The sequence below is a fragment of the Haemorhous mexicanus genome, chromosome 7 (genome assembly GCF_027477595.1).
Source record: "Haemorhous mexicanus isolate bHaeMex1 chromosome 7, bHaeMex1.pri, whole genome shotgun sequence".
Classification (NCBI taxonomy): Eukaryota; Metazoa; Chordata; class Aves; order Passeriformes; family Fringillidae; genus Haemorhous; species Haemorhous mexicanus.
In genome coordinates, this window is record NC_082347.1 from 42,294,217 (window position 1) to 42,314,610 (window position 20,394).

The 20,394-nt window shown below is 54.4% G+C and overlaps 1 protein-coding gene across 1 annotated transcript in view; it reads left to right on the forward strand.

Annotated features, from left to right (window-relative positions):
• JAKMIP3 (Janus kinase and microtubule interacting protein 3) overlaps positions 1-20,394 on the forward strand; it is a 62,941-nt gene that overhangs the window by 38,202 nt on the left and 4,345 nt on the right. Inside the window, exons 5-19 of the mRNA XM_059852298.1 lie at positions 4,791-4,910; positions 5,706-5,852; positions 6,266-6,397; positions 6,875-6,910; positions 8,285-8,344; positions 10,413-10,541; positions 11,922-12,050; positions 13,795-13,878; positions 14,578-14,640; positions 15,647-15,745; positions 16,496-16,594; positions 16,681-16,734; positions 18,568-18,633; positions 19,579-19,647; positions 19,719-19,796. Coding sequence (XP_059708281.1) covers positions 4,791-4,910; positions 5,706-5,852; positions 6,266-6,397; positions 6,875-6,910; positions 8,285-8,344; positions 10,413-10,541; positions 11,922-12,050; positions 13,795-13,878; positions 14,578-14,640; positions 15,647-15,745; positions 16,496-16,594; positions 16,681-16,734; positions 18,568-18,633; positions 19,579-19,647; positions 19,719-19,796 — 1,365 coding nt within the window. The remainder of the gene's footprint in view (positions 1-4,790; positions 4,911-5,705; positions 5,853-6,265; positions 6,398-6,874; positions 6,911-8,284; positions 8,345-10,412; positions 10,542-11,921; positions 12,051-13,794; positions 13,879-14,577; positions 14,641-15,646; positions 15,746-16,495; positions 16,595-16,680; positions 16,735-18,567; positions 18,634-19,578; positions 19,648-19,718; positions 19,797-20,394) is intronic.

Genomic DNA, 20,394 nt, shown 5'->3' on the forward strand with positions numbered 1-20,394 from the left:
TCTTTTCACCTGTGCATCCATTTAGATTTCTCCTCATTTGGCTTTTAGCAGAAAGACCTCAGGTGCTCTGGAGCACCTGTGTCTTTGTTTCATTCCAATCAGCAGATGCTGCCTTCACGGACATTGTTTAAAGGATCATTAGTCAGAGGCACCCAAAATCCCTTTCTTTTGCTCCATTTTGCTTTCCTGGTACCTGGGTGAGCTGCCAGCACCTGCCCTCGTGGGCCACCTTGGCATTTACTGCAAACAAGGTCCTTGGAGTGACTGTTGATTCCCTGTGTCATTTTTCCCCAGGTTTGCAGACAAAGCAGAGATAAAAGTATGATCACAGCTCTTAGAAGGCAAAATGGTCTTATTTGAAGCAGGCCAGGTTCAGAAACTGACCGTTAAAATTAAATGTCTGAAATCTCAGAAACTGATGGCAAAATCTCGTGTTTCTGGAGTCTGAAAGCAGCTGGCAGAGCCCTGAGGGCTGGGTGTGATTGCTGCCCCCTGCCCCTCGGGCTGTGACCACTTCTGCAGCCGCGGGAATGTGCCTGGGGGTCCAGCGTGGGCAGCACCCCGGCCCGGCTGGGCTGGGATCAGCTGGGCTGGGATCAGGCATTCCTTCACTGGGCTGGGATCAGCTGGGCTGGGATCAGGCATTCCTTCACTGGGCTGGGATCAGCTGGGCTGGGATCAGGCATTCCTTCACTGGGCTGGGATCAGCTGGGCTGGGATCGGCTGGGCTGGGATCAGGCATTCCTTCACTGGGCTGGGATCGGCTGGGTTGGGATCAGCTGGGTTGGGATCAGGCATTCCTTCACTGGGCTGGGATCGGCTGGGTTGGGATCAGCTGGGTTGGGATCAGGCATTCCTTCACTGGGCTGGGATCAGGCATTCCTTCACTGGGCTGGGATCAGCTGGGCTGGGATCAGCTGGGCTGGGATCAGCTGGGCTGGGATCAGGCATTCCTTCACTGGGCTGGGATCAGCTGGGCTGGGATCGGCTGGGCTGGGATCAGGCATTCCTTCACTGGGCTGGGATCAGCTGGGCTGGGATCAGCTGGGCTGGGATCGGCTGGGCTGGGATCGGCTGGGCTGGGATCAGGCATTCCTTCACTGGGCTGGGATCAGCTGGGCTGGGATCAGGCATTCCTTCACTGGGCTGGGATCAGGCATTCCTTCACTGGCAGGACCCAGCCATCCTGGTGAGCTCCAGCCAGACCCCAGGGGTTGGATCCTGGCTGATCCCATGGGATGTGCACAGGCAAACAGGGAAGGAGAGCGTTAGAGGTCACTGGGTATTTGTCATTTCAACACTTGGTGATTTTGCACAATGTTTATTATGTGTAAGTAAAACCTCTCATGGAAAAGAAATTGCTCACAAGGGAGACTTTTGGACAAAAAGAAATTTAAAAAAATTCATATTTCTTCTAAGAATTTTGAAAATTTAAAGGATACTGAGGTTTCAATATTTTTCTTTAAAAATTATTAATCCACGTTTTCTAGAGGTGACATGCAAGCAAAACGCTGCAGAATCACTGAGGTGTTTGAGTGAAGCAATCCAATGTGATGCAAATGTTTAATTTTTGTGAAGATATTCGGAAGTGGTGATAGGATTTCAGGCTGTTTGCCAATATTTCACTGCCAGCTGCCTGCCAAAGGAGGGATTTCCTGCTGGGTGGCCCTGGAGAGGGGCAGTGCTGTGCACAGTGCTCACTGTCACTGTGTTGGCAGGGCAGTGCTGTGCAGTGCTCACTGTCACTGTGTTGGCAGGGCAGTGCTGTGCAGTGCTCACTGTCACTGTCACTGTGGTGGCAGGGCAGTGCTGTGCAGTGCTCACTGTCACTGTCACTGTGGGTGGCAGGGCAGTGCTGTGCAGTGCTCACTGTCACTGTCACTGTGGGTGGCAGTGCTGTGCAGTGCTCACTGTCACTGTCACTGTGGGTGGCAGGGCAGTGCTGTGCAGTGCTCACTGTCACTGTCACTGTGGGTGGCAGTGCTGTGCAGTGCTCACTGTCACTGTCACTGTGGGTGGCAGGGCAGTGCTGTGCACAGTGCTCACTGTCACTGTGGGTGGCAGTGCTGTCCACAGTGCTCACTGTCACTGTGGGTGGCAGTGCTGTGCAGTGCTCACTGTCACTGTCACTGTGGTGGCAGGGCAGTGCTGTGCAGTGCTCATTGTCACTGTCACTGTGTTGTCAGGGCAGTGCTGTGCAGTGCTCACTGTCACTGTCACTGTGGTGGCAGGGCAGTGCTGTGCAGTGCTCACTGTCACTGTCACTGTGGTGGCAGGGCAGTGCTGTGCAGTGCTCACTGTCACTGTCACTGTGGTGGCAGGGCAGTGCTGTGCAGTGCTCACTGTCACTGTCACTGTGGTGGCAGGGCAGTGCTGTGCAGTGCTCACTGTCACTGTCACTGTGGTGGCAGGGCAGTGCTGTGCAGTGCTCACTGTCACTGTCACTGTGGTGGCAGGGCAGTGCTGTGCAGTGCTCACTGTCACTGTGGGTGGCAGGGCAGTGCTGTGCAGTGCTCACTGTCACTGTGGGTGGCAGGGCAGTGCTGTGCAGTACTCACTGTCACTGTGGGTGGCAGTGCTGTGCAGAGTGCTCACTGTCACTGTCACTGTGGTGGCAGTGCTGTGCAGTGCTCACTGTCACTGTGGGTGGCAGGGCAGTGCTGTGCACAGTGCTCACTGTCACTGTGGTGGCAGGGCAGTGCTGTGCAGTGCTCACTGTCACTGTCACTGTGTTGGCAGGGCAGTGCTGTGCAGTGCTCACTGTCACTGTCACTGTGGTGGCAGGGCAGTGCTGTGCAGTGCTCACTGTCACTGTGGGTGGCAGTGCTGTGCAGTGTTCACTGTCACTGTCACTGTGGGTGGCAGTGCTGTGCAGTGCTCACTGTCACTGTCACTGTGGTGGCAGGGCAGGGCTGTGCCGCCCTGGGGTGCTCGGGTGCTGCTGAGCCCTGTGTGACTGTGTTCTGTTCTCCTTGTAGATGGAGGAGATTAAGTTTAAGGACAGAGCAGTCTTCGTGCTGGAGAGAGAGTTAGGGGTGCGAGCCGGGCATGCTCAGAGACTGCAGCTCCAAAAGGAGGCTTTAGATGAACAACTGTCCCAGCTCAAAGAGTCTGACCGGCATCTGAGCAGCCCCAAGCGGGAACTTCCTTATGCAAGTGGTGCAGGAGACGCTTCAGATCATTCGGGAAGCCCCGTAAGCACTTCCACGTGGTTTCACCTAAACGAGCGACCAAACGAGTGGCAGAATCTTGATGAGTGCACCCTGGAGCAAGAGCTGTCCCATGGCTGTGCAGGGCTCCTGAGGCACCTGCTGGTGCTCTGGTTTTTGTGTGCCCAAACCCTTGAGATTTCCAATCAAACCTTGCCATGGGAGAGCTTTTGCTTTCTGTCCTTTTGTGTCCCGGTCGGTTTGGTTTGGTTTGGTTTTGTCAGCAGGGTGGAATTGCTCTGTTCTCTCTCTCCTTTTCCTCACTGTACCATGCTCAGCCACCCGCCTTGGTTTGACACGGCTGCCAACAAACGATGCAAATGCATTTCTCACCAAGCGCTGTTTGTGTGCAAGCTCTCGGAGGCGCGGGCCGGGGCTGGGGGAGCAGACGTACGAGGCCAGTTCCAGAGGGGACGAGGAGGGCAGTGCAGGGCAGCACGGACCCTGCAGCCCCAGGGCAGCCCTTCCTGCTGCTCGCTGTCAGCAGGACACAGAGTGAGCCAAACGCCTCCTAACCTATTCTCTGCAGTTTATCCTCTGCAATGGCCAGAGCCTTTGATTGCAGTCACCCCTCCGCAGTGGCTTTTGCAGTGTAACTCTGGCCCCTCCCTGCTGGGCCCCCTCTGCCCAGAAGAGCCCTCGGGTAACTGCCCTCGTGCCTCTGACGTGTGCAGGTCGTCCTCATTGCTGATCCTCATCAAGATTTCTTTTGCGACAGCCTCGATTGTCTCAGTGCCAGTGTAAAACTTATACCTGAGCAAACCAATCTGTTTTATTCTTTGGCCCAAGCCTCTCCTGCACCTGTTGAATGAGGAACCCTAGACCTCCCAAAAGTGCCACCAGCACTTTTTTGTGGGCACTAATTTGCCTCTCTCTAGTTCTACTCAACTTCTGCCAAAGACCAGAACAAGTTGCAGAGAAGGGGAAAAGTCTGTCACGTTTGTCAGGAGCTGTAACTCCTCTGATTCTGAGCAAGAACACATCTACCTATATCTCTATTCATTTCTAATTTGATTGACACATTTTCACTCAGATAAAGTGCTACCCCTGTGGCCTTATGAGCGACCCTTTAGGACCCCATAAGGGCCACAGCTTTCTGGAAGAAGAGTTTATTCAATGCACAATTGCATGGATTTTCCCCATTCAGTAATTTTAATTCCAGTTTCTTATGACCAAGTCCCCAGAGTGGGTGATGAGTCTGAAGCTCTCAGTTCAACAGTGGCATCATTGGAACACGGCCTTCAGTTCTGATATTTTCTGTTGTTTCCAAGTTTACCATTTGTAAACTTTGTGTTTGCACATTTGTATTGTCACATTTGTGACGTTGTATTTGCATATGCATATACACATACATATGCATATACATACCTCTGCATTTGCATTCTTTGTTACATTTCCACTCCTGACTTCCCGTCGGTCTCCCCCTGCAGCTTTCCATGGTCAGCTGGGCTCCACGGGTTACACTCTGTGCACTAACATTTTAAAATGTTTGGGTTTGGGATAAGGAAAAGTTTGAGCTTTGCCAAGGTGCTCTTGCGTGCCCACTTATGAACAGTTATTTGCAGTTGATCTTTGTTTTAGGAACAGCAGTTGGATGAAAAGGACGCCCGGCGCTTCCAGCTGAAAATCGCGGAGCTGAGCGGGATCATCCGCAAGCTGGAGGACAGGAACGCGCTGCTGTCGGAGGAGAGGAACGAGCTGGTGAGTGCAGCAGGGCCAGGCCTGGGGACATGTGCCCTGTGCCAGGAGCACCCCAGGCTTTGCTCCTGTGCTGCCTGGAAACGAGGGGCTGCCTCCTGCTCAGCCCCTGCTCAGGCCGGGCTGCGCCGCTCCCCTCTTGGCTCGCGCAGCAAGGGATTTTTTAGCTTGAATTATGTGTGTTTCTTTTTAAAAATAAGTACATTCCCCTCATTGAACGTTTGCTGCACAGGCAGGATATCTTACTGTAACCACAGCTCTCTTCACAGAGAGCAGCAGGCACAACTTTCCCAAGGATTTCTCCGAGGGAAAGGCAGTGAGAAACCTCAGAGAAAACAACGCTTATCTCTACTTGCTGCTCCTGTTGTTTGGCACATGTGGAATGTGTGAGGAGATTGTTTACCAAAAGGGATTTGTTAATTGGACTCTGGTGGTGGTTGTTTAGATTGATTAGCCAGTTAGGTCAAAGCTGTGTCGTGACTGTCTCCAGACAGTCATGAGTTTTTCTTTAGTATAGTTTTAATATAAAGCATTAGTGTAATATAATATAGCTTAATAAAGCATTTGTTCAGCCTTCTAGAATCATTAGAGTCAAAGCACATTACTCCTGCATCAGGGGCTCCCTACAACAATATCTTCTCATGTGGGAATGCTCTCTTCCCAGTCGAAAATCCCAAGAGTTTTTATCAGTTCTGCTTTGCATCAGGAGAAAATACCTCCAGTGTGATAGTTACAGAACATAGTTAATATATTCAATGAAAAAGCTCCAGAGGTGTTATTTTCCTCTTTATCTTTCAGTTGAAACGTCTCAGAGAAGCAGAAAGTCAGTATAAGCCCATTTTGGACAAAAACAAACGCCTCAGCAGGAAGAATGAGGAGCTGTCACATGCCTTACGTCGAATGGAGAATAAACTGAAATTTGTGACACAGGAAAACATTGCCATGGTGAGTGCCCCTGCTCCTGGGAGAGCGTGGGACGTGGAGCTGCTGGGGCTGAGCGAGGCTGGCATTGCCCACCCCTGCAGGTTCCGTGGGAAACTCTTCCATCCTGGTGAGGGCCCTGCCAACCCGAGCTAACCTGGCATTCTATGGTTCACCTTCCACTTTCCTGCCAGAATCACCTCATCATCCCTGGGAAATCTGCACCTGTGACCCTGCCCCTCTCTCCAGCTGGAGGGGCAGGACCCTCTGGCACATTTGGAGCCTGGATGTGAGGCTCAGCAGAAGGGGAGCAGGACAGCTGCCAGGGAAACCATTAGAGGGATGTTTTTTACTTGCTGTAAAGGGAAGGGCCAGACAAGTCCCTGGCCAAGCCTCCTGATCATTTCCTCCTCTGCCCTGTGGTTTTTGGATTCTAGAGGCAAAGAGCTGGGGCAATAAGGAGACCGAGCTCCCTAAATGACCTTGACCACAGCCAGGAAGAAAGGGAAGTGGATTTCCTGAGACTACAAGTTATTGAGCAGCAAAACCTCATTGATGAGCTCTCCAAGGTAGGATGGGAGGCTGCTGCTCTCACATGAGAGTGCCCAAGGGCAGAGCAGAGGAAGCCCAAGGAAAGGGTGCCTGAGGTTCTGGGAGCTGGTGGGCACAGTGGGCAGCAGGGGAGCCTGGCAGGCATTTCTGTGCTTAGGAGTAATAGAAATTATCTGTGGTGTTTGGGAAAACCCTTTCACTCTGCATTGGCCTGGCTGACAGAATCATGTCCTTGCATGTGCTAGTGGCCAGGTCTGGGAGGGAATCTGTCCGAGCTCCTTCAGCTGGACACACCACCAGGGCTGAAGATTCCTGTGTACAGGGAGGGCTCTGCAGTCCTGGGCTTGGGGTTTTGCTTCCTTCTTAACATGTTCTCTGTCCTTGGAAACAGAAAACACCAAAATCATGACACTTTTCTCGAAAACAGCTTTTATTTCTTCCCTTTCTTTTTAAGCCTGTCCAGTTACTGACATTATTTCATTCCTTTCCATTAGACCCTGGAGACTGCTGGCTATGTGAAGAGTGTCATGGTAAGAGTGACATTAGCTTCCCCCTCATCTATGTATGCTTTAAATTGCTGCTCATGGAAAGCAGGCAGGGTACAATAGCATTTATTCTCCCTTCCATCTGTGTTCAGCAGTGAGCTGACCCAGGGGTTTCCTCAGAGCAGATTTTTTATCAGCAGTTGTTCACCAGAGAAAAGCACAGTGATGGTGGGCAGGAAAGCTTTAATCCCACCACCTGTCCTGATGGCCAAGGGCAAGTGTCCCCATCTCCAGGGCAGCTCTGTCCCCTTGGAATTGCTTTTATTCACTCTGGCTACCCCTGGCTTTGTGTGACACACAGCAGGCTGTGCTCAGCCCTGCCCTTGCCCCATCCCTATGCTGTGCTGAGCTGTTTGGGGTTCCAAACTGGGATGTTTGGGGTTCCACCACTGATGGGTATTGATGGCATGTGCTGTTCCCATTGCCAGGCAGCGAGTGTTCGATTGTCCCTGGCCTGGGATTGGCCACCAGGCTGGGCAGCAGCCTGTGTCAGTGTGCCCAAGGTCACCACATCCTTGTACCCAGGGAAATGGAGCAGCTGAGGGTTTCCCCAGTACAGCTTCTCTCTCTGCACTCCTGGGCTTTGCAGGTCCAGAACAGAGACTTTTTTCTGAGTGCTGTAAAAAATCAACCTAAAACCACAAAGAGGAAGGAATTGTTCCCTGGCAGGGTGGGCAGGCCCTGGCACAGGGTGCCCAGAGCAGCTGGGGCTGCCCCTGGATCCCTGGCAGTGCCCAAGGCCAGGCTGGACACTGGGGCTGGGAGCAGCCTGGGGCAGGGGAAGGTGTCCCTGCCATGGCAGGGGTGAAAGGAGGTGATATTTAAGGTCCCTCCAGCCTGGAATTTGATTATTCTATTATTTTGTCTGATTGGAAGAATTGTTGACAGCAGTAAGGGCTCAAACCTTACTCCAGAGGCACAGGAAACCTGCAGATCCTTAGAGAAGGAGCTGAGCCTGGAAGTGCAGAGTCCCTGCAGTGTGTGCAGTGTGTTGGGTGTGTGCCCCTTCCAGAGCCACCAGCAGCCACCAGGGGCAGGGACAGGGACAGAGCCAGGGCAAGGGCTATGGGGCCATGGTCACCCAGGGAGCAGCTCCACAGGTCACCCAAACCTTTAGCACAAAGCTTATCACCAGCTTTATTTCAGCTTGATTTTCATGGACATGAAGAGCAATTTCTAGTTGTCTGTGGCAAAGCTGAAAGAGGTTGGAGAAAATAAGCCAGGCCTGGTGGTGGTGTGGGACAGTGGCCAGCAGGGACATTCCTGTCTGCTGCTTCCCCAGGGGCTCCTGGTACTGACAATGTTCATTTCAGTAACTGCTCTCTGGAAACAGCTGACACGTGTCTCTGGCTCTTGCAGGAGCGTGATAAGCTGCTAAGGTTCAGGAAGCAAAGGAAAAAAATGACAAGAATTCCTAAGGTAAAGAACAAACCCTTCCATGGTGACATGCTGATGGACAGGGCTGGGGTGCTCAGAGCACCCCAGGGCCATGGCAGTGCTCTCCTCAAGGGCCTGCAGGTGGGTCCTGAACTTCAGTGTGGGTGATGTGGCTGAAGGACATTGACAGACTGCATTGGGATGTTCACGGGGGGCCGGGGACTTGTTCTCATGGAGCATTCTGAGCCTTTTCCTGCTCTGCATTTACCCTGGGGGACTCTGCTGGGATGTGGTTGTCTTAAGAGCAGACAAATTTTATGAATTAACACATCTCCAAATGATCTTCTAATGGTGCTGCCTGAAAACATGTGTACATAGTAAATAATTCATGCTGCAGTTTAGTAACATGTGAGAATTGCTGGTTGGGGAAGCAATGGTTAGAGCTCAGGGAAAAGGGGATGTTGGTTAATGAGGGCTTGGCAGGGTGTTGATGTAAATAGTACCACTCCAATGGCACAGTAAGGTTTAATGTCAGGGCTGCCATGTGCTGTGATCCACTGATGAACAATTAGAGTGAGGCTGGAGCTAATGAACCTGTGAATAACTAATTGAGGTCGATGGGAGAGAACTCCTGTCATCCTGAAAGCACATCAGGCCTTCCAGGGAGACACTTCTGTCTGAAAGCTGGGTGGGGCTTTGGGCTGGGGCTGGAGGGACAGCACACAGGGGATGGCTCCCAGTGCCAGGGGTCAGGGATGGATGGGAGATTGGGAATTGGGAATTGTTCCCTGGCAGGGTGGGCAGGCCCTGGCACAGGTGCCCAGAGCAGCTGGAGCTGCCCCTGGATCCCTGGCAGTGCCCAAGGCCAGGCTGGACCCTGGGGCTGGGAGCACCTGGGGCAGGGGAAGGTGTCCCTGCCATGGCAGGGGTGGCACTGGGGTCACAGAGCCATGGAGGGGGTCCCAGGGCCCCCCTGTGGCTCGGGGCTGTTTCCATCCCCCAGCACTTTCAGCCCATGGCTCTTTGCCTGCCAGGGGCACTCTGTCCAGGTGCAGGGGCAGTCTGTGCAGGGGCAGTCTGTCCTGGTGCCAGGGGCAGTCTGTCCTGGTGCCAGGGGCAGTCTGTCCTGGTGCAGGGGCACTCTGTCCTGGTGCCAGGGGCAGTCTGTCCTGGTGCCAGGGGCAGTCTGTCCTGGTGCCAGGGGCAGTCTGTCCGGGTGCCAGGGGCAGTCTGTCCGGGTGCCAGGGGCAGTCTGTCCGGGTGCCAGGGGCAGTCTGTCCAGGTGCCAGGGGCACTCTGTCCTGGTGCCTGGGCACTCTGTCCGGGTGCCAGGGCAGTCTGTCCAGCTGCAGGGGCAGTCTGTCCAGGTGCAGGGGCAGTCTGTCCTGGTGCCAGGGCAGTCTGTCCAGGAGCCAGGGGCAGTCTGTCCGGGTGCCAGGGGCACTCTGTCCGGGTGCAGGGGCAGTCTGTCTGGGTGCCAGGGGCACTCTGTCCTGGTGCAGGGGCAGTCTGTCCTGGTGCCTGGGCAGTCTGTCCTGGTGCCTGGGCAGTCTGTCCTGGTGCCAGGGGCACTCTGTCCTGGTGCCAGGGGCAGTCTGTCCAGGTGCCAGGGGCACTCTGTCCGGGTGCAGGGGCAGTCTGTCTGGGTGCCAGGGGCACTCTGTCCTGGTGCAGGGGCAGTCTGTCCTGGTGCCTGGGCAGTCTGTCCTGGTGCCAGGGGCACTCTGTCCTGGTGCCAGGGGCACTCTGTCCAGGTGCAGGGGCACTCTGTCCTGGTGCCAGGGGCACTCTGTCCAGGTGCCAGGGGCAGTCTGTCCGGATGCAGGGGCACTCTGTCCAGGTGCCAGGGCACTCTGTCCTGGTGCAGGGGCAGTCTGTCCTGGTGCAGGGGCACTCTGTCCTGGTGCAGGGGCAGTCTGTCCTGGTGCAGGGGCACTCTGTCCGGGTGCCAGGGGCACTCTGTCCAGGTGCCAGGGGCAGTCTGTCCAGGTGCCAGGGGCAGTCTGTCCAGGTGCCAGGGGCAGTCTGTCCGGGTGCCAGGGCACTCTGTCCAGGTGCCATGGCACTCTGTCTGGGTGCCTGGGCCCTCCCTGACCCTGCTCTCTGTCAGAAGCCAGTGGTGGAGACGTTCTATGGCTATGATGAGGAGGCTTCCCTGGAGTCAGATGGTTCCTCCATCTCCTACCAAACCGACCGGACCGACCAGACCCCCTGCACGCCCGAGGACGACCTGGAGGAGGTACCCCTCAAAAACCCCTCCTGCTTTGCTCCTGACCTTGGTGCTGGTTTTTAATGAAATCCCTGCTCTGTTCCATCATTTCTTTCTGTCATTGCTGCTCTCTCATATCTCTTCTGTCATTCTGTCACCTCAGACCACAAAATGAAACACTTGTGTTAAATTTGGTACTGTGCATGTTGGTCAGTATCTCTAAATCTCAGGTCTTCAGCAGCTTCCCAACTCCCAGCCAGGCTGGAAATCTCATATCCTAAGAATATTGAATGTATGGCAGGTTTGCAGGTCTGAAAAACCGAGAAATTGGACAGGCCTTGGGAGGTGTGTTCACTCTGAGCCTGGCTGCAGATTTTGGCCGGTGCAGTTTGGGCCAGCCAAGCTCAGTAAGGTCTGTGTTGGTGCAGGGAGAGGGAAGGAATGCTCCCCTGAAGCTCTGGGCTCCAGGGAAAGGCTGGTTCCTGGCTGGGTTCCGGAGGCTCTGAGAGCAGAGCACACAAATGTAATACAAATTAAAGGGATTATTCCTTGGATTTGCCAGGGCTTCCCCACAAATGCACTCCCCAGCGTGTGTCAGATCACTGGCCCATGACACAGCCCTGGGCTTAACAAGACTCTTGTAATAAACAAGAATTGCCCCTGATGATGTGCAGCCTTTCCACGGTGTGCTGGCTGCAGGTGTGTAATTCAGTCTGCAGAAAGGGAGCCTGCAGAATTCCTCACTCCATCATGAAAGAAACCTGATGGTTACCAGGCTGCACTGCAGGAAATCTGAATGCATTTGTGTATGCATGAGCCTGTTTATTTTTCATTCCTGTATTGACATCTTCCCCCTGTTCAGCCAGTGGAGCTGATGCCTGCACCCAGCAATGTAATTCCATTTCATGTTGAGTGAAATATTCCGGTCAGACATGAAAGCACTCCATCCTGGATGTTGTAAGGAGGGTGAAGAAGATGAAGGGCTCCTTTCATGTTGGCTGTCACCACTGCTACAACTATTAACTCTGGATTCATGTTTTAATAATTGAGTGAGGCTGTCAGGCTTGGTTTCCTTTCCAAATGGAAACCTTTTGTTGTTAAAGAAAGCTGCATTTTCACCTTTAATGGGACGATTTTCCCCGTTCCAGTAGGAAAGGGTGCTGCAGTCATTAGTGTGCTATTCAGAAGGTAAGCTTTTATCCTTCCAAGGCAGGGACTATCTTTGTATTTCTGTATTGCACTTCCTGGAGGTAAGAGCGTGCATGAGATGCGTAGGGGACGGAGGGGAAGCAGCCTGAGGGCTCTTAACCCAGATTTCTAGCGCCGTGCTTCCAAATTGCACTTCAAAAGGGATAATTTTGGCACTTTTAAGCGACCACAGACCCACGCCCTCTTGTTCTGTGCCGGCAGGGCATGGCCAAGGAGGAGACGGAGCTGCGGTTCCGGCAGCTGACGATGGAGTACCAGGCGCTGCAGCGCGCCTACGCCCTGCTGCAGGAGCAGGTCGGGGGCACCCTGGATGCAGAGCGGGAAGTCAAGGTCGGCAGGGCCTGCATGCCGTGGGAATGGGGCCTTGGAGCTGCCAGGAGGGCTGGGGGACCCCCCTGGCCGGGCTCGGCTTGTTCTCCTGCTCACCTGGGCTCGGCCAGGCGGCTCCAGGCACTCTGGTGCTGCTAGCCCCCTGGGAAGGGGCTGCTGAGAATCCAGCACTGCTGCAGCTCGGGCTGTTCACCTCAAGGGAAATCCAGAGAATTTTTTATGGGAAATCCTTGAAAGTAAGCTCTTTTTCTGTAAAGAACTAGGACAGATAGCCTTAAATATGTAATGTGTGGTCTGTAATTCCTTGTGGGCTCTGAGAGATTACATGATTCCTCATAAAATGTTTAGAAGGCTTATAGCTGAGATTTTTCTGTTAATTAAATTGCCAAGTGCTCTGTGCTATTCTGCCTGTGTGCCTCACAGAGTTCCTGTGGCTCTGGGCAGCTGGCCTGATGTGCTGCTTTTGTTAGGAGCTTGTTGTGTGTGCCAGGGACTTACAGAGGAATTGTTCCCTGGCAGGGTGGGCAGACCTGGCACAGGATGCCCAGAGCAGCTGGGGCTGCCCCTGGGTCCCTGGCAGTGCCCAAGGCCAGGCTGGACACTGGGGCTGGAGCAGCTGGGACAGGGGAAGGTGTCCCTGCCATGGCAGGGGTGGCACTGGGGGGATTTGGGGTCCTTCCCACCCAAACCATTCCCTGACTCCCGGAAGGGCTGGCAGGATGGGTCATGCCCAGCCTGCAAGGGTGGGTGCAGTCAGGAAAGGGACAGATTTGCTGTTTAACAGGAAAAATGTGCCTGCAGAGCCCTAATTTGTTCCTACACCTGTTCTGTGGAGGTGTTATCCAGGAACACTGGGAGTGGGTCACGGTGTAATGCATGAAAACTGACATTCCCAGAATGAACATCTACTCTGAAAGGTCAGGGATTGCACCTGGAAGGAAAATCCCAGAGAGCCAAGGCGTGCCCAGCTGTGGGAGTGACTGGATTTTAGTCTTTTCACAGGGGGCCAAAGGAGGCACCAGTGTAGGTCAAGCAAACAAAATCACTTTCAGTGTAAGTAACGGGATAAATAGCAGAGAAATGGCTCAAGGAAATAAATGTTCTATCAAAGTGTGTAACAAATACAACAACTAGCAATAATTACATTTGTTCTCCAGAAAACACGTGTAGGAATGTGGTGTCTGTTTAAATGAGCAGGAGGCTACAGATGCAGCAAAAAATGAGAGATGGGTATGAAATAGATGTGGCACTAAATCATAGATAAGGCCCCAAAGGCACAAGGTCAATGAAATTGCCACTTTGGGCAAATTAATTACTGTGGGCTCTGTTCTGAGTGTTTAACGTGCCCCAAAGGGAGCCAGGTGTGCCCAGAATTGTGCCATGGTCATTCTCATTTGTTCTCCTGGAGAAAGGGAGGCTCTGGCTGCAGCCTGCCATGAGCAGCTGTCAGGGGCCAGCTCTGCTTTGCCATCTTGCTAATCTTGAGTTAAATCTCAAAATCAGTAATCCTATCAGCCAGACTTGGTTTGATTACATTTGATTATTTGATACTCTGTGCTCAGCTGCAAATTTCTTCTGCCAGGGAACTTTCAAAATAATTTGTTAAAAGCCTTTGGTGTTTTAAATATTTTCCGTAACTGCATTAGGTTTGGTCTTTTGGAGAAAGTTTGATTTTTTTTAAATTTATTTTAAAATTATTCTTTATCAATTTTTGTTTTTTTCGTTTCTCTCTCATATCCCACAGACACGTGAGCAGCTGCAAGCAGAAATACACCGGTCCCAGGCTCAGATAGAGGACCTGGAGAAGGCTCTGGCTGAGCAGGGACAGGTAATGCTGACTCCAGCCCTTCCCCTCCTCTCTGCTGGGCCACCAGAGAGGTTCCCAGGCTGGTTACAGCTTGTGCACCACTTCTGCTGACAAAAAACCAGCAACCAAACAAAGCAAAAAAACCAAAACAACAACAAAAGTAAACAGAAAGTGTTTTTGAGACAATTAAATATTGTCTAAAAAAATATTTGCCTCTAATCTCATGAAATAAAATATAAAAATAAAATATAACAACAAAATATTAAATAAATCAATCATTGCCTTCCCAGCTTAACCTTTTCTTGTTGTTCTTGCTGATAAATGATGTTCTGGGTTTGTGGGTTTTATATTCCTCAAACTAAGAGATTAGCTTCCAAATAAAATTTAGTTTGCCTGATCTGCAGAAATATTTAATTTATATTTAGCAAAGTAGAAATTTGGTAGTAAACACATAGTTAGAAATATCCCTTTTAATGAGAACCAGATTTTTCCTGAAAGAGTTGTTTAATCACTGGAAGGTTTTTACTCCACTTGTGTGCTACAGAGCTGTTGAAAGATATGGGCAAGTTTAGCTTAGAAGTTATTTTAGGAAGCAATGGGCTTACATTTCACAGCTCTCCCTGTCCTGTCCCTCTGCACGTGAGGCTCAGTGACATACTTGCTGCTGTGCTGCTGCAAATGCTGCAGCTTCACCTGCAGCGTTGCTCATTTCTCCCCAAGGACATGAAGTGGATTGAGGAGAAGCAGGCCTTGTACAGAAGGAACCAGGAGCTGGTGGAAAAGGTATTTAATGTTTCTGTTTGCATTATTCAAATAGCAGTTGTGTCCTGAGGGATGCAGGAGGTGCAATATTCCAGTCTGTAGGGACTGTCCTGCTGGCAATAACTCATGTTTAATAGGAGATCCTCATTACCCTGGAGAAGTGGGGCTCTGGCACTCCCCGTGGGTGTCTGTGCATGGGGACAGTGGCCCTGGGGTGCCCTGTGTCCCCCTGGCCCGGGGTGGCTCAGCCCTGCCCAGGGCTGGCTGTGCCTGCCCCCCTGGCTCAGGCAGGTGCCCAGGGCTGGCTGTGCCTGCCCCCTGGCTCAGCCCTGCCCTGGCTGTGCCTGCCCACCTGGCTCAGGCAGGTGCCCTGCCCTGTCTGTGCCTGCCCCCCTGGCCCAGCCCTGCCCTGGCTGTGCCTGCCCACCTGGCTCAGGCAGGTGCCCTGCCCTGGCTGTGCCTGCCCACCTGGCTCAGGACAGGTGCCCTGCCCTGGCTGTGCCTGCCCACCTGGCTCAGGACAGGTGCCCAGGGCTGGCTGTGCCTGCCCCCCTGGCTCAGCCCTGCCCTGGCTGTGCCTGCCCCCCTGGCTCAGGCAGGTGCCCAGGGCTGGCTGTGCCTGCCCCCCTGGCTCAGCCCTGCCCCTGCCCTGTCTGTGCCTGCCCCCCTGGCTCAGGCAGGTGCCCAGGGCTGTCTGTGCCTGTCCCCCTGGCTCAGGACAGGTGCCCTGCCCTGGCTGTGCCTGCCCCCTGGCTCAGCCCTGCCCTGGCTGTGCCTGCCCACCTGGCTCAGCTCAGCCCTGCCCTGGCTGTGCCTGCCCCCCTGCCTCAGCCCTGCCCTGTCTGTGCCTGCCCCCTGGCTCAGCCCTGCCCTGGCTGTGCCTGCCCCCCTGGCTCAGGACAGGTGCCCAGGGCTGTCTGTGCCTGCCCCCCTGGCTCAGCTCAGCCCTGGCTGTGCCTGCCCCCTGGCTCAGCCCTGTCCTGGCTGTGCCTGCCCCCTGGCCCAGCCCTGCCCTGTGCCTTGGCAGATCAGGCAGATGGAGGCTGAGGAGGCACGCCTCAAACACGACGTGCAGGACGCCAAGGATCAGAACGAGCTGCTGGAGTTCAGGATCCTGGAGCTGGAGGTGAGCCCCTGGGGCAGCCCCATCCTGCTGGGCACGGTGGGTGTGGGGCACTGCAGAGGGGCACTGCCTCTGCAGGGAGGGGGGCTCCGTGCCCAGTCTGGTGGGAGAGGAGAACCACCAACCACACAAACACCACAAACAAACACCACAAACAAACACCACAAACACCACAAACAAGCACCACAAACACCACAAACAAACACCACAAACAAACACCACAAACAAACACCACAAACAAACACCACCAACAAGCACCACCAACAAACACCACAAACAAACACCACAAACAAACACCACAAACAAACACCACAAACACCACAAACACCACAAACACCACCAACAAACACCACAAACAAACACCACAAACAAACACCACAAACACCACAAACAAACACCACAAACACCACAAACAAACACCACAAACAAACACCACAAACAAACACCACAAACAAACACCACCAACAAGCACCACAAACAAACACCACAAACACCACCAACAAGCACCACAAACAAACACCACAAACAAACACCACAAGCACCACAAACAAACACCACAAACAAGCACCACAAACACCACAAACAAACACCACAAACACCACAAACACCACCAACAAACACCAGCGTGGTTGATAGGTTGCTGTGGCAGGAGGATGGGTGGGATGAGCTTTAAGGGCCCTTCCAAGCCAGACCATTCCATGGTGCTGGCGTGGGACACAGCCAGGGGGTAACCAAGGATTCCTGTCCTTCCAGGAGAGAGAGAGGCGGTCCCCGGCCATCACCTTCCACCACGGCCCCTTCACGGAGGGGAAGAGCCCTCTGCAGGTGTACTGCGAGGCTGAAGGTGTAACAGTAAGGGATGCTCCTGTCCTGTCCTGTCCCTGAGCAAAGCCAGGTGCCCTGTGCTGACTCCTGCTTCTCCATTTCTCTCTTGCCAGGACATTGTGGTGGCAGAGCTGATGAAAAAGTTGGACATTTTAGGGGATAACGCCGTAAGTGTATGTTCCTTTAATAAATTGTGCATGCTTTGGGGAACACCTGTCCTGGTGTGGAGTGAGCAGAGCTGCCTGCTTTGGTGCTGCACAGCCTGCCCTGCCTCTGGTTTGGGCTATGAGCAAAGCATTTGCTGCATTTCAAGGGTTTGCTGCCCCCTGAGGAGTGAAGTGCGGGGCTCGTGGCACCACGCTGCTCCAGACCCCTGTCACTCAGTCCTGTCGGTGTTTGGGCTCTCTGGCCACTGGTCACACACGGTTCCTTGGTTTGCTTGCTCTGCTTTTGCTTTGCTTTTGCATTCCAGCAGCTGTGTGCTTGGAGTTTGCCCAATAACCCATTAACCCTTGATACTAACCAGGGTGTTACACAAGAAGCCAAAAGAGCAGCGTGAAAAGGAGAAGCAAATAACAAGAAAGGTGCAGTGCTTCTCCTTCAGCAGTGGCAGTGAGTAACTGCACACAGCTATGCACGTGGGAGGCACCCACAAGGCCCTGAGGGTCTGTTCCTGTGCTCTCCTCTGCCAGCAGAGCCCCAGGGCTGGAGGGGCCAAGCAGAGCTGAGCCCCTCAAGGTCTCACAGAGCCCTCCTGGGACACCCACCCCAGCACTGGGGCTGCAGAAGGGTCCCCACTGTTGTCACAGCTCTGCACCTGGCTGCCCCAGCTCTGACCAGGCTGGGCACCTGGGCTGCCCCAGCTCTGACCAGGCTGGGCACCTGGGCTGCCCCAGCTCTGACCAGGCTGGGCACCTGGGCTGCCCCAACTCTCCCTCTGACCAGGCTGGGCACCAGGGCTGGCCCAGCTCTGACCAGGCTGGGCACCAGGGCTGGCCCAGCTCTGACCAGGCTGGGCACCTGGGCTGCCCCAGCTCTCCCTGTGACCAGGCTGGGCACCTGGGCTGCCCCAGCTCTCGCTCTGACCAGGCTGGGCACCTGGGCTGCCCCAGCTCTCCCTGTGACAGGTTGGATAGCAGCAAAATGCCCTCCCCAGGACCATGGCACAGCCTGGAAGTACCAGAACTATAAATACCTGAGGGTGGGCAGGCCCTGGCACAGGGTGCCCAGAGCAGCTGGGGCTGCCCCTGGATCCCTGGCAGTGCCCAAGGCCAGGCTGGACACTGGGCTGGGAGCACCTGGGGCAGGGGAAGGTGTCCCTGCCATGGCAGGGGTGGCACTGGGGGCGTTTTAGGGTCCCTTCCCACCCAGAGCATGCCAGGGTTCCCTGATTCAGTCCCTCAGGACAGCCCTGCTGTGCCCCAGCAGTGCCTGGGGCTGGAGCTCTCCCGAGCCCCCCTGCTCAGCAGCTGCCCTGGCTCAGGGTCCCACACGAGCCAGGCCCAGCCCTTCTCCTGCTGTGCCCGTGGTCACACTGGAGCTTGGGATGAAATGCTCAGCTCCAGTACTTTGAGATTTTTGAGAAAGCAACAGAGGAGGGATGGGATGGCCAACACCTCAACAAATGCTTCCCAAAATCATCCCTTGGCTGCACCAAGTGAGGATGGTGCATCTCTTCTCCCCACGGCTCTTGGTGCTGAGCTTGGTCCTGTCCTGTGTAAATGTCTGTTTATTCCCTGTTGGGTACCAACAGATCCAGTGTCCCTGCTCTCGTTGGTAAACATGAGAGTTTTGGGGGAATTATGTATGACAAGGGTTGGTCTGAATAGTGACAATGCCTTTTACAATGATTTTGCATTACAATATTAATTTTGTCTGCCTCAGTTCATTGTTCCTCAGACATGTTTAATTCCAGACATATTTGAAACAGCAGTGGCCCAAGCAGTGGGTTAGCAACAGGAACTGGGATTTGTTGTAATTGTGCTCTGCTCTTGGTGCAGAATCTGACCAACGAGGAGCAGGTGGTCATCATCCAGGCCAGGACTGTCCTCACACTGGCTGAGAAGGTGAGGAGCACAGGTGGGAGGGGAGGAGCACAGGTGGGAGGGGAGGAGCACAGGTGGGAGGGGAGGAGCACAGGTGGGGAGGGGAGGAGCACAGGTGGGGAGGGGAGGAGCACAGGTGGGAGGGGAGGAGCACAGGTGGGGAGGGGAGGAGCACAGCAGGGGAAGGTGAGGAGCACAGGTGGGGAGGGGAGGAGCACAGGTGGGGAGGGGAGGAGCACAGGTGGGGAGGGGAGGAGCACAGCAGGGGAAGGTGAGGAGCACAGGTGGGGAGGGGAGGAGCACAGGTGGGAGGGGAGGAGCACAGGTGGGGAAGGGGAGGAGCACAGGTGGGAGGGGAGGAGCACAGGTGGGGAGAGGAGGAGCACAGGTGGGAGGGGAGGAGCACAGGTGGGGAGGGGAGGAGCACAGGTGGGGAGGGGAGGAGCACAGGTGGGAGGGGAGGAGCACAGGGTGAGAAGGTGAGGAGCACAGGATAGGAGGGGAGGAGCACAGGTGTGGAGGGGAGGAGCACAGGTGGGAGGGGAGGAGCACAGGTGGGGGAGGGGAGGAGCACAGTTGGGAGGGGAGGAGCACAGGGTGAGAAGGTGAGGAGCACAGGTGGGAGGGGAGGCCCAGGGCACCTCTCCTGGTCTCTGTGCTTGGAAGCACGTGCCCCTCGGAGCAGGCCTGCTGGGGGAGCTGACAGCCCCCACAAAGGCACGGTGCCTGCTGAGGAGCTGCTCTGGGCTGTGTCCCAGCAGGGTAGGCAGCCAGCAGAGCAGCAGACAGTGCTCCACTGGAACGTGGCTGAGCTCTCAGAGCCAGGCAGGAGGAAGGGCCGGGCTGGGCGATGCAGCTTTTTGGAGATACCAGTGGCAGGTTAATGGTGCTGGGCTGGGTGGGTGGCACCTGCCTGCTGGCACCTGCCCAGCCCAGGGCCCTGCTCAGGCTCTGTCTGCTCCCCAGTGGCTCCAGCAGATCGAGGTGACCGAGTCTGCGCTGCAGCAGAAGATGCTGGACCTGGAGAACGAGAAGGTACCGGGGAGGGGCAGGTGGGGACAGGGCCAGAGCCTGGGGGTCACTGACAGCCCCTTCCTCCGCCCCAGGAGCTGTTCAGCAAGCAGAAGGGCTACCTGGACGATGAGCTGGACTTCAGGAAGCAGTCCCTGGACCAGGCCCACAAGGTGAGGACACCTGGCTGAGCCCGTGTGCTCTGGCCCTGGGCAAGCTCTGCCCTGCAGTGCTGCTGTGTGTGCCCCAGGGGCTGCAGGTCAGGCTCCAGCAAATCCTCTGCACCCTGAGCTGGCCAGGACTGCCTCCTCAACAGAGCTCCTGGCTCTGAGTGGCTCCTGCAGGCTTAGCACCTGAACATTAACTGACTCAACACCAGCCTTAGTTCAACCAAAGCTGCTCTAAAGGTCTGATAAGGAAATTGGGTTTTCAATAATTTGCCTTATATTATTAAATAAGGTGTTTTAGCCTGCACATTACCTTGGATTTTTGATTACACCTTCTGTAAGCAGAGCAGCTGGAGGTATTCTGGGATGTGTAAATTTGAAATTAAACTGCTTTTAAGTCAGGTTCATCATTAGTTGATCCTAAGGCATTTTGCCCATCTTTTCAGTCATCAGCTGTCTTGTTTCCATCAATGAGAGAAAGGTTACACATATATCCACAAAAGGCATAAAGTTTCCTCTCAGCTTATCTCATTTTCCCAGTTCTACATAAGCCTAGAGCACAGTTACACATTGTGAGGAGCAGTGAGTGTTTATGCCTCTGTCT